Below are 13961 nucleotides of genomic sequence, written 5' to 3'. Positions count from 1 at the left end.
TTAGCTGATCTTCACACCTACTGCAACCGTGACTAGTGTCCAGTCCGAGATCAATGCAGGATCCAGCTCTCAAACCCCAATCTGCAGTAGCCAGGTAGGAATCTCTCTAAATTCCATTACTAAGCTATGAAATCCACGGAGGCGGTAAAACACAAACAACACAATGCAATCTGTAAATATCTCCTGTCCAGCAAGAGCAAGCGGAGACTTTACAGTGTTCAGCCATCAGTCAATTCCATAATACAATCCTATCATACTTTATTGGCGTGACAAGTGAGAAGAACTTCTGCTATAGCTAAACTATGCATTTTTCCTCATCCCCTTCCTACAACCCTACTCCACTACCCAGATACAGCTGGCATTCTCTCCAACAGATTACCCGTGACGTCATGATGACACTAACTATAGCCAGACTCCTGCTTGGAAAAGCTATATTCTTCATTTAATCAAAACTCATTTTGTATTCCTGCGCCACCTCGCCTTCCAATCACACAGGTGCCTTGCGAGGTCATGGTGCAGATGTTGCCCTTTGTGTTTCAGGTCCAGAATCTCGCAGTGCGAGGAAAACATGTTACAACAGCTGGAGCTCTGAGCACCCAATCTCACCTTCCCAGCCTCGCCATGAAGCCACCCTCAAGCAACATCAGCCTCCAAACGGTCAGCAGCTCCGCTCACACCAAGCCTGCCGGACATGTGCTCCTACCAGCGATGCGAGGAGGCCCCGGTGACACATCAGACACTCACAAGAAGATGGAAAGCCAGAGTGCAGATACCCGAGGGATGACAAACCACAGGCCTTTGGTTCCTGTCACTGCACACTCCATTATTTCTCCAGGTAACTGCCTGTTAAACCTCTAGAGGAGAATCCCACCTGTTCGGTATCTAATCCATATTGTCTCTGAAAAGCAGGCATTCTCGAGTCCTGGAAACCCAGGATAGAAAGTCTATGAATTCCACCTCCCTCTCTGCCTTTATGTCAGTCTTGCTTGAAACATTTTCCTTTCCTTTTCTTTGTGTATCTCTAGAAATGAGAGGTTTTGTATTCAGAATAATTAACTAAATGGGGGGGCCTTCCCAGGTATGGGCTAGGGCTGTCGTGGGTGAGATACATAACTGGGTCACTTGGTCACAGTGATGAATTCAGTCTTCCCTCTTGCGATGGAGAGGCAGTTGTCGTGGCAACTATTTTCAATCCTGAGTAATAAATAAATGAGCAGCACTCAAACCAAGCATTTGTCATTGTTTCCACTAGCAGGAACGGACCTATGATAATACGCCAGTGTATACGGAGAAAACAAAATGCCAACTACAATAGCATTCACTTTATTCACCAACCCGGGTGCTGCTACCTTTCTAGGTTGCTGGTTGAAGACGTCACCTACAGTAGGACCGAGTGGGGTAGATCTTGCATGTTATAGATCCTTTGTTCAGCTCTATAACACACAGAGTAATGGTGATAACACTAGATACACCACTTGTAAAGTCCATAGATTGACATCATTTCTACGAGAAGGGGGTATCAGTCTTCCCAAGCTCTCCCACTACCATCAGTCATGTTGCTCTTTCCTAAAAACTCTATCCTCCAACTCTCTTAAAAAGCTGAGTCCGCCTTCCCTAGAACCCACAAACTCCCAGCCAGCCTTGGAACTTTCAGCTGATGTGATAGATCTGCATGATCTGTAACCCTGAAATTTCAGCCTGGGAGCTCCCCCGTTCACCATACATACTTCAAACATGAATCCAGAAAGTGAAAGACGTCTCCTTGCATTTTTCCAGGCACAGTTTAATCCTCTAACTCAGACTTCCCCAAACTCCGGCCCTCCAGATGTTGCTGAACTACAACTCCCATGATTCTATGAATTAAATAGATAGGCTGAGAATCATGGGAGTTGTAGTCTAGCAACATCTGAAGGGCTGTAGTTTGGGGAAGCCTGCTCTAACTCATACTTCATAATGCATTAAAACCCGTATTTCTTTCTGACAGCCTACACACATCAGTTGATGCAGCAAAAACAGATTCAGCACCAGTTTGTCATTCAGCAGCAGATCCAGCCTCGCCCTGTCCTCCCTGTTGCTCAGATCAGCTCCCCGCTGCAGCCTCTCAACCACCAGCCGCAGGTGGGTCAGTGTTTCAGCGCCCCCCCAGTGACATCCCAGGCTCCACCGAATGCAATCTCTACATGTGTGGAGACGAGTGGACAGAGGCCCAGCTCTGCGGTTCACATGCCTGCTGCCCAGGCCTGCACTGGCTTGTCTGGGAGGATCCTACAGGAAGGGCACAAGTCCACATTGCATTGCCAGCCTCTCTCGCAAAGTTCAGCCGTTATTCTTCATATTCAAGCACCTACAGGGGCGGTAAGTGCACAATAGGAAGCATATATAGTGTGTTTACTGATTGCCCTCCTAGGGGTTTAGTCACTAGAATATTGAATTGTACTGAATTGAAACCCAAATTGCAACATTTAGGCCAAAACAGCTCATGTGAACTTAGAAGTAATATCTTACTGCCCTCCATCTCCGTGTTATATATGACAATATCTTACTATCCTCCACATGCCAGTGTTCAATATGGCAATATCTAACTATCCTCCACATGCCAGTGTTCAATATGGCAATATCTAACTATCCTCCACATGCCAGTGTTCAATATGGCAATATCTAACTATCCTCCACATGCCAGTGTTCAATATGGCAATATCTAACTATCCTCCACATGCCAGTGTTCAATATGGCAATATCTAACTATCCTCCACATGCCAGTGTTCAATATGGCAATATCTAACTATCCTCCACATGCTAGTGTTCAATATGGCGATATATTAATACCCCCTGATGCCAGCGTTAAATATGGCAATATCTTACAGATTCTCCCTTTATACCAATATTAAAAAATATATTATTAGGAGATATTGGCAGTGTAAATAATACATTTCTTTTCCCATCTGATTATAAAAATGTGTTTTATTTTTTAATCAGTGTCCTGGACAGACAGTAAATGTTCAATTTGTCGCTGTGTAGTTACACACGATCAGAAATTCACTTCATTAAAATCAATGTCTCGTCTCACAGACCCCACCAACACCACCACCACCCCCAGACGACACTACGAAGCACAACACTCTGCCACCAAAGAATGTATCTGTTAATCCATCTTTAATTCACGGATCCCGGGGCTTACCATCTCCATCTCAACCCACCGTCGGCATTACAGAAACCTCAGAACAGAGCAGATCCTTGCCAAATGGTAACGTATCATGATATATTGAATATATTCTATAAGAAATATACTACTCAGCCAGAGCCCGAAAAACTCACGGTGGAGAAAGTTTATTTTTTTTTGGTTCAGGTGGTGGTGGGAAAAATATTGTTTAGTAGACAGTTATTGGACTAAACGGGTATAATCACATAGCTGTAAATTTTCAGGAATTCATAGAGAATTTCATATTCAGGCCAAATAGCTGGAGGTGAAATCACAGCTGGAAGTTTATGATTTCATAATCATATTAACAGGGCTTAAGATGGAAACTCCTAGGTTACTAGCCAGGCCTTAAACCATTTCTATATTATTATAAAATGATCTGATATACATGGATGTTGCTCTTTTATGCTCCATAATCACTGCAGATCCTTTATTCACAGTAATTATGTTGGCTCCACAAATTATTTCCCAGGATTCACGGTGATGGTGTAATTTTGTGACTTGGCTGATAGAGAGGAAAGATTTTGCCTGCTTGTTCAGAGCTCTAAGCACTCACGCAGATAGAATGTGCTCTGGATCACTTCCTGAGTGTGTGTTTAAAACTCGGATGCTTGTTCCATTTTCATACTAGCATTCTTACCAACAGTTACAACTTTGGTGGGACAGTACCATTTTCAGACCCTTTTCCTGCTGTCTACCAACGCTTTCTATACATATGTTTTGTGAGGTTTAAGCATGCTCGGCCCATATCAGTTCTCTGGGTGTGCTACATTGCTTGTTTGCCTAGCCTGTATAATATGCCTCCTTTATGGCAAAACCTGTCATTAGTAATGCAGACAGCATCACGGGCAATGCTAGTCCTACCTCCGCGTTCCGTGTCCATCCTCTGCAGGTTCGTTTTTTCCCCAACTCCACGGGGACTGCAGCCTTGGGCCATAAATGGAGCGATTTGTAAAGATATTTAATAAACCGAAAAGTGGTGCAATCACCTCCGAAACCAACGGACCACCAGGAGGATTCTATTTTCCAATGTGATTGGAACTGTTTTGTTTGTAATAAGTTTATAAATTCCCCCCAAATCCCTAAGTTGTGTACACCAGCAGGGATCCATGACAGCAACTCCGTCCACCTGAATCTCCCTCACCCTGGAATAATCCAGCATGCGTGCCATGACGATGAGCTCATTGTCTTACAGCCAAGCAGTTCATATGATGTTAATGCCCTGTACACCCAAGAGATCTGGGGAGTACATTGAATGAAGCATGTTCACAATGCAATAAAGTTTACATGTAGGAAGTGAGTACTTTAACATTTTAGACTTTTTCCTGTTTTAATTAAGAACTGCCATTTTTCTCTGTGACATAAATTGAAAAACATTCCTATGGCTGAAAGATTCCTACCTACCTCTCATCGACATGACACTAACAGTCCATGTTTGTGGATAACTGAATGAAGAGTATGCCAGGAGTGTCAACCAGGCACCATGATCATGGAGCTTAAATTGTCATTTCAGACCCCTAAAGCCCTTTAGTTTGCTGAATTGTTTGAAGAGTGTGGCCTGTTTTTTTCAGCTTGCAAAAAGTGCAGATTTCAATAGAAATTCACAATTTTATAAATGAACCTTGTTACACCTCACCCCCTGACTGTCAATCAGACAACTGGTCCAGTTACTTCCTGGTTTGGTTAGCTCAGAGGAGCTAAACTCAAGAGGCAGCAATTGCCCAGAGCACCTGCCTTGCAAAGACTTCTCATTGAGCTGCACTGGGAAGTCTGTGATTGGACAGCCACAGAAAGTGTGGGCGGGGTTAGAAGGGGAGGCTGCAGACAAGAGATCTGTAGCTTTCATGAGCATTTTTTAGATATACCCTCAATAAAAAAAATGCATATTTAAAAGGCTGCATGTTTTCATGTATTTTATCTACTAAATGGTGATTTTTATTTTGGGCAGTGGAGTGTCCATTTAATATCCAGCATCCAATGTCAGCCGCTGAACACTGCAGAGTCACTCTTGCATGAAATGCATCGTTGGCGCTGCAAAAAAACCATCGCATTTATTCCTATTTCTATGCAAATCGATGATACTAATTGCAGCAATCGTGATGGTCTAATAATCAGAAATTCTAAGTTTTCTTGATGGCAGCAGAGGGTGTGGGCTGTGGGTGCTGGAGCAGCACACTATGATTTGGATAAGGAGACGGATAGCTCCCAAATCCTTAGTGCACCACAACCACTGCAGTGAGCTGTAATGATTATGGCGCGTGGAAAGTTCTTTATTAGGAGTTTCACCTTTCTTTCTGATTGACACACAAATCTGCAGCCTTTACACCCCACTAAAAATACGGCTCTGCGTGACTTAAAGGACGGTTATTTTATTATAATAATGTCAGACTTCCAAATGTTTTATTCATCAGTAAAATAGTCATTTAATAAACCCAGGTGGACATTTTTAGATGTGATTGTTTACAGTTGTTTTTCCATCAAAGACTCCATTTGTTTTGTGTTTTACAATATGATCAAAAAAGAAAAGGAAAAAGAAAAAAACACGTGCAGTTTCAGAACAGGTGTTTAGATTGTAAGCTCTCCAGAACAGGACTATGTGTATGTTATATTCCATACAGTGCTGGACATTGCTGGCATTTTATAAATATTCTGAAACATTAGATGGAATATCTGCTGTTCATTAGTCAGGTAGACTGTGAGCTGTTCACAAGAGTCACATTGCAGAATCAACCAACATGGGAATAAAGTGTTAGATCCTGCACGGGGAATAATTAGCATACAGCAGCCCCTTGGGCACATCAGGGTTAATTAAATCTGGATTTAAATGGAGGCCTCTGGCACCTCATGGTGCTCATTGAAGGTGGTGTGTGCTCCCCAGGGCTCCATGGAAGAAGTTCTGTGAGATATGTGTGCTTTGTTGGCGGCACAATGCTGAACGTGAATCTAATCTAGAGGAATGTGGAGTGAAGGATGATCAGGAGCATCAAGCTCTTAAAGCTGGTACAATGCTAGGGCACTGCCCCAGCTGTCCTGAACTGTGCCACACATCCATGGCACTGTGTTTCCTACCACCGGAGGCCGGGGTTAGTTGCACCTGTCAGGGACAGTATGTGCTCCTCCCCCCCTCCTGTGTGGAGGTTGCTCCTCATGTCAGTGGGTGGGGACACACATTGCTGTTACCAGTCAGCTAGTGGGTTCATGCCCACACTTTGCTGTCGGGTGAGAGAGCAGCTACCCATAAATACTTGATACTCTCACCCCCAGCAGTTTAACCCCAGTAATGCACATATACCCTCAGTTATGTTACCTGTATAATGCATGTACACCCCACAGTGATGCCAAGAATGCTTCTCTTTCCTTTCTGACCCCAGAATTGGCAATGCACCACAAGCTTTGTGAACCCACAGTTGACCCTGAACCCCCAGTAGTGTGCACTTAACATATGTAACACCTTAACATACAACCCCCATTAGACCCCAATAATGCACATACAACCCCAGTAATCTCACACCCATCTGTGTGACCACAATAACGATACATCCAGCGGTCAGACCACAATCATAACCACACACCCAGCTGTGTGACCCCAAAAACCATACATCCAGCTGTGACCCCAATAACTACACACCTTACTGTGTGACCCCAATAATAACCACACACACCCAGCTGTGACCTCAATCATAACCACACACCCAGCTGTGAGACCTCAATAATAACCACACACCCAGCTGTGACCCCAATCATAACCACACACCCAGCTGTGAGACCTCAATAATAACCACACACCCAGCTGTGTGACCCCAATAATAACCACATATCTAGCTGTGTGACCCCAATCATAGCCACACACCCAGCTGTGTGACCCCAATAATAACCACACATCTAGCTGTGTGACCCCAATAATAACCACACATCTAGCTGTGTGACCCCAATAATAACCACACATCTAGCTGTGTGACCCCAATTATAACCACACACCCAGCTGTGTGACCCCAAAATACATACATCCAGTTGTGTGACCCCAATTATAACTACACACACCCAGCTATGTGACCCCAATAATAACCATACACCCAGCTGTGTGGCCCCTACAGAACACATAACCTCCTTCACAGCGTGGCCCCAGTAATGCACCTTCACAGCTGTTACTCAAATAATGCGCATACACCCCCAGTTTTGTAATACCACAATAATGCGCGCACACACTCAGTTTTGTGACCCCCATAATGCACATATACTCCCCGTTTTGTTATCACCCAATAATGTGCATACACCTCAAGTTTTGTGATCCCCAATGTACGTACACCCACAAACACCAATAGCCCTCATCAAGCCCCAGCTTTGTGAGCCTCCATGCAGACACACAGGGACAGCTGGTATTATGGTAGAGCAGCTGCTCATGTTTGGAGCTCCCTCCTCCCTCTTGTTTTCTTTTCGGATTCTCCTCCCTGGCTATGCCTGGGCTGTGGGATTGGAGGAGGGAGTGAGGGGACGGGCAGCCCAGGCTCACTCAGGGGGAGCTTACAAAGACTGTGCTGCTCATTCATTGTCTCATGGAAGCTGGGTGAGGGGGCCGTACATGGACAATGTGCCGGCTTTAGTAAGACAAGGCTGAGGCCTGTGAGTCCCAGGCAGTCTGGCTGCAGAGGGCCACTCTGTCCCCTTCACCCTGTGAACATATCACAACAAAGGACCATGCGGTGCCAGGTGACCACATCCACAGGGGGTATGGGACACTCCCCATCAGACTACTGACCACCAAAGATCCCTGCAGCTCATCTGTGGAGTGTGAGTCCAGCTTACTGGAGTGCTGAGACTGAAGATAGTGCAGACTCCAGGTTTGCCTCTTGTTTTGTCCCGTGTTCTGAAACACTGAACTGATGCTGTTCTGGTAGATTTTGGGACGTGCCCCGTGGTGTTCTGGGAGTTGAGTATTTGGGAAGCGCACATGGTGCCTGGATTGTTTACTTGGAATGTTAAGGGATGGGCTGCAGATTAATGACAGAAACTTTCTTAACAAGACCCCTCCCTACTTACTGCTGCCTAAATGTGAGCACCTGCTCCAACTACCCCATTAGTGATGTTGAGAGTTGTGATGGATGTTCTCTGTAAGGTTTGAACATTTCGCTGGTGATAATTTAGTTTGCTGTTAAGTTTTTGCTGCTGTAACCTAGGGGTGTATGTGGGTTCCTACTCGTGGATTGAACGTTCTGCCCTGCAGCCTGTAAACTTCCCAGGGCTACAAGGAAAATGAATGATTCAGAAAAGGATGGACTAATTAATTTAATGACTTGTGTGTATCATTATACAGAGCGTATTCCAGATTAATTACCTTCTCTCCAGCCCTGTGTGAATTCTCAATACTGCATGGCAGCATTCTTCATGTATTGCCCCACAGCATGGAGTAGGGACATTTGTTTAGGAAATATCTGGGAACCCCCCTCCTTTGATCCGCTGCGCTGTGAGCTAGGAGATCCAGGTTTGTATGCTGTTGGGTGCTGCCTTGCAGTATGCACATTGTATGTACTGCCAGAGGATTTGCCATGACTATTTGATTTCCATCTTGTGGCAGATGAACTGTAAATGTTGCAGGGTGGCACATTTCGTATAGTGCCACTATACGGCCGGGCACAGTCTGTGTTTATTGGCAGGCAGATATGACAGCTGTCAGGTGTTGTTACTAATGTTTAATCATTCATTTCTCTCCAAATGGTAAATATTAATCATTTATAATGTGGGCGATGCTCCTTCTGGGATTGCAGTTATTAAAAGGATCGAAGCCTAAATATCCGTCAGGATTATTAACTAAAGTGAGAATTCAAAGTCCTTTTCAAATTTAGGTCAGATTACCCAAAGTGGAAAAATGCTGTCATCTAAGTATTCAGGTGCTACTTTTTATTGAATAAGCCCTGTCTCTCTGTAATTGTGATTGCATACTGGGTCCTTTCTGCGCTGTTTGCTGTTTTGGGGTGATTATTTAGAACCTGGGGTGCACATGTGTTAGAGGAAATCATGTGTGCTGATGTGCAGTACATGAAAAGTTCTTCCCTGTAATAAGCAGCACTCCTGTACTGCAGCAGGAACACCCGATAGCTACTCAAAGTGGGTCCTTTGGGATTTATTCCCCTGAATGAAGCATATGAATTTGCTGTTCGGCAGGGCAGCACTTTTTATGCACTCTCCCAAAGTGTGTCTAGGAAGATGTGGTGGTTTGGCAATTTTGAAAGCACAGTAGGGGTACCTGGCATCTTTCAAACTGTTACTACCTATGGTGTCCAGTAAGCCACCGCATGTAGTCACCTTAAACTCTAGGCCCCCAATAAAGCCACTGTATGTAGTTGCCTCAAACTCTGGGGCCCCAATAAAGCCACTGTATGTAGTTGCCTCAAACTCTGGGGCCCCAATAAAGCCACTGTATGTAGTTGCCTCAAACTCTGGGGCCACTGTATGTAGTCACCTTAAACTCTGGGCCCCCAATAAAACCACTGTATGTAGTCGCCTTAAACTCCAGCCCAATAAAGCCACTGTATGTAGTCGCCTCAAACTCTGGGGCCCCAATAAAGCCACTGTATGTAGTCGCCTTAAACTCGGGACCCCCAATAAAGCCACTGTGTCTAGTCGCCTTAAACTCTAGGCCCTCAAAAAAGCCACTGTATGTATTCGCCTTAAACTCTAGGCCCCCAATAAAGCCACCGTATTTAGTCGCCTTAAACTCTGGGGCCCCAATTAAGCCACCGTATGCAGTCGCCTTAAACTCTAGGGCCCCAATAAAGCCACTGTATGTTGTCGCCTTAAACTCGGGACCCCCAATAACACCACCGTATTTAGTCGCCTTAAACTCTAGGCCCCCAATAAAGCCACCGTGTCTAGTCGCCTTAAACTCTAGGCCCTCAAAAAAGCCACTGTATGTATTCGCCTTAAACTCTAGGCCCCCAATAAAGCCACCGTATTTAGTCGCCTTAAACTCTGGGGCCCCAATTAAGCCACCGTATGCAGTCGCCTTAAACTCTAGGGCCCCAATAAAGCCACTGTATGTTGTCGCCTTAAACTCGGGACCCCCAATAACACCACCGTATTTAGTCGCCTTAAACTCTAGGCCCCCAATAAAGCCATCGTGTCTAGTCACCTTAAACTCTAGGCCCCCAATAACGCTACCGGGTCTAGTCACCTTAAACTCTGGGCCCCCAATAAAGCCACGGTATGCAGTCGCCTTAAACTCTAGGCCCCCAATAAAGCTACCGGGTCTAGTCACCTTAAATTTAGGACCCCCAATAAAGCCACTGTATGTAGTCGCCTTGAACTCAGGACCCCCAATAAAACTGTGAGTACTGGAGAATTGCTGGGGCTTTCACCTGTCTATTTGCTAAAGTATATTTTATTTATACCAAGTAAGGCCAATTCATACCTGACATTCAATAAAGCTCTGCCTAGGCGATCAGAAAGTCCCTTTCTGTCATTGTGGTCCTGGCACTTCTCGCATCACAACAAAGTCAATCTGTGGTTGGTTTGTTATTTTTTTTTTTTTTTTTTTTTAGCAGATAATTCAGTTTGATTTCAGTCATTAAAACCATAATCACTGTGATCTCAGAATAATGTCCCCACCACCCCATTCCCTAATGTCACCATTTACTTCACACACAGCTGGAGCCACGGTTACATTTCTACATGGCTTCGGCTGATGGTGTGGATACATGGAATTGATGCACAGTAGGAGTGGTAGGGCGGTAGTCTTGGTAGAATGATCTATTCTGTCATTGACTGGAATTTTGCAGTTAAATGGCCGGTTCTAGTTCTCCATGTTGGGTTTGTTTGTTTTTAATAACCAACTGGTTTTGCTTAGTTAGCCCACCATTTCTGCCCTGCCTATTTATCTGCAGTGTTCTATTTTTTCTAAAAATGATACTGCAAATAATATCTGGCTTGGCTTTCTCAGAGCTGTGAATCTGTTTTGGCACCATCTTTAACTACCATTACTAGCCGCAGGTTAGGTCTGGTCTTTAGAACTAGTTTTCAGGTAAATTCTGACTCTGATCATCATATACATACCGAGTACAAATTCCATTCACCCGTTTTCTTATCCTGCAGACGTCGGTCAGCCTGCCTTTCCTGACCCAAACCCTCATCCTGCATTGGACATGACCTCAGGGACTGGCTCCTCCACTGTGCCTGCTGCCGCCACTGGCTCCACACCCCACAACGGTGAGAATAAACCTCCACAAGCTGTGGTGAGACCCCAAATCCTCACACACGTCATCGAAGGCTTCGTGATCCAAGAAGGAGCCCAACCCTTCCCGGTATGACAAACTGTGCTTTGTACCCCAATTTGGTGCATATAGGGGAAATAACAGACCACAGGGTTAATGCTTTTTTGTAACTCGGGGAGTAGAACCCCCGTAATCAGTTTGACTTATCCTCATATTCCACAACTCAATTATGTTTATTAGCTAAGATGGGAAATGTCAGGAACCGACAAGAAAATTACAAATGTTAAACCAGAATAGATGACTTGGAGATATTCCTCAGTTGGCCTATATTGGCTTAAAATTTGAATTTCCTTGTAAGTTGTAAGTTCTGTGCAATGTATAGTTTTAGTGAATAATGCTTGTAGTTTGCTACAGAGAACAATGTCATAACTTAATCTGTAATATTACATTTCTGTTGTTTACTGATTGGAAACCCTGCCTCTCTGTCCCTGCGTAATGGGTGGGTTTAGTTTCTAGGGGATACGTCCCCCTGATATGCCCTCTTTGTCATTAATGAATATTTCTGTATGTTTTCCATGAAATTTACTTTGGTTTTGCTTTTACAGTCGCACAGGAGCCGAGCTGTCACGGAGGTGGGTCTAGGACTATCGTTAGATTTCATTTTATAATATTTGCCCATGTTCTCCGCGAGGGCTTGTATAGGGGCATGCGGGGCAGGGGTGGAGGCATTGCATGTTTGCTAGGCTGTATCTCCCGCTGTGCTGACTTTCCTTCCTTGGCCACTTCTGCTGAGACATTTATGGGTCAACAAGGAAACCTAAAATGCCGTCCCCTCCTTACGCTATCACAATGTGGAGTTCTAGGAGCCAGTGAGCCCTGTGACCTTGACAGTTGTTTCTCCCAGTGAGGGTTTCCTCTTTCAGCTTTGCAGTATGTTCTCATCTTGGAACGATTCCCACTGTCTTCATAGTCTCTTCTTTCTTGGTTTTTAGCCATTAAAAGACTTTTGAGATGACAAACAGGGGCCTAATTGTTAATTGGCTATAAGGGTAATAGGTTTCTGTAGCCATGTTGTAGTTTTGGCCCAGGCTTACTGTATTTATTTATTATTATGGGGGTCTATAGCCATATTGTGTGTTATAGTAGGACGCTACCTGGGGGTGACATTATGGGTTCTATAGCTATATAGTGTTTATTGAATGGCACTAGCTGGGGGTGAGGTATTATGGGGTTCTATAGCTATATAGTGTTTATTGAATGGCACTAGCTGGGGGTGAGGTATTATGGGGTTCTATAGCTATATAGTGTTTATTGAATGGCACTAGCTGGGGGTGAGGTGTTCTGGGGTTCTATAGCTATATGGTGTTTATTGAATGGCACTAGCTGGGGGTGAGATATTATGGGGTTCTATAGCTATATAGTGTTTATTGAATGGCACTAGCTGGGGGTGAGGTGTTATGGGTTCTATAGCTATATAGTGTTTATTGAATGGCACTAGCTGGGGGTGGGGTGTTATGGGTTCTATAGCTATATAGTGTTTACTGAATGGCACTAGCTGGGGGTGAGGTGTTATGGGTTCTATAGCTATATGGTGTTTATTGAATGACACTAGCTGGGGGTGAGGTATTATGGGGTTCTATAGCTATATGGTGTTTATTGAATGGCACTAGCTGGGGGTGAGGTGTTATGGGTTCTATAGCTATATAGTGTTTATTGAATGGCACTAGCTGGGGGTGAGGTATTATGGGGTTCTATAGCTATATAGTGTTTATTGAATGGCACTAGCTGTGGGTGAGATATTATGGGGTTCTATAGCTATATAGTGTTTATTGAATGGCACTAGCTGGGGGTGAGGTGTTATGGGGTTCTATAGCTATATAGTGTTTATTGAATGGCACCTGCTGGGGGTGAGGTATTATGGGGTTCTATAGCTATATGGTGTTTATTGAATGGCACTAGCTGGGGGTGAGGTATTATGGGGTTCTATAGCTATATAGTGTTTATTGAATGGCACTAGCTGGGGGTGAGATATTATGGGGTTCTATAGCTATATAGTGTTTATTGAATGGCACTAGCTGGGGGTGAGGTATTATGGGGTTCTAAGCTATATAGTGTTTATTGAATGGCACTAGCTGGGGGTGAGGTATTATGGGTTCTATAGCTATATAGTGTTTATTGAATGGCACTAGCTGGGGGTGAGGTGTTATGGGGTTCTATAGCTATATGGTGTTTATTGAATGGCACTAGCTGGGGGTGAGATATTATGGGGTTCTATAGCTATATGGTGTTTATTGAATGGCACCTGCTGGGGGTGAGGTATTATGGGGTTCTATAGCTATATAGTGTTTATTGAATGGCACTAGCTGGGGGTGAGGTGTTATGGGGTTCTATAGCTATATGGTGTTTATTGAATGGCACTAGCTGGGGGTGAGATATTATGGGGTTCTATAGCTATATGGTGTTTATTGAATGGCACCTGCTGGGGGTGAGGTATTATGGGGTTCTATAGCTATATAGTGTTTATTGAATGGCACTAGCTGGGGGTGAGGTGTTATGGG

General features: G+C 44.4%; 1 protein-coding gene across 9 annotated transcripts in view; it reads left to right on the top strand.

Moving 5' to 3' along the window:
* The window catches only part of PHC2 (polyhomeotic homolog 2), a 200343-nt gene that overhangs the window by 180580 nt on the left and 5802 nt on the right, over positions 1–13961 (top strand). For 4 of the 9 annotated variants that reach the window (XM_063436118.1, XM_063436119.1, XM_063436120.1 and 1 more), the window contains 6 exons: positions 5–94; positions 541–835; positions 1985–2355; positions 3070–3244; positions 11285–11493; positions 12009–12035. In XM_063436118.1, the coding sequence (XP_063292188.1) occupies positions 5–94; positions 541–835; positions 1985–2355; positions 3070–3244; positions 11285–11493; positions 12009–12035 (1167 nt within the window). Of the gene's footprint in view, positions 1–4; positions 95–540; positions 836–1984; positions 2356–3069; positions 3245–7670; positions 8038–8236; positions 8313–8609; positions 8679–11284; positions 11494–12008; positions 12036–13961 lie in introns of those variants that run through there. The other 5 variants (XM_063436123.1, XM_063436122.1, XM_063436121.1 and 2 more) reach the window with 5 other exon arrangements.

The sequence above is a fragment of the Pelobates fuscus genome, chromosome 11 (assembly GCF_036172605.1).
Source record: "Pelobates fuscus isolate aPelFus1 chromosome 11, aPelFus1.pri, whole genome shotgun sequence".
NCBI lineage: Eukaryota > Metazoa > Chordata > Amphibia > Anura > Pelobatidae > Pelobates > Pelobates fuscus.
Note: the sequence above shows the minus strand (reverse complement) of the source record. Positions and strands in the feature narration are given on the sequence as shown.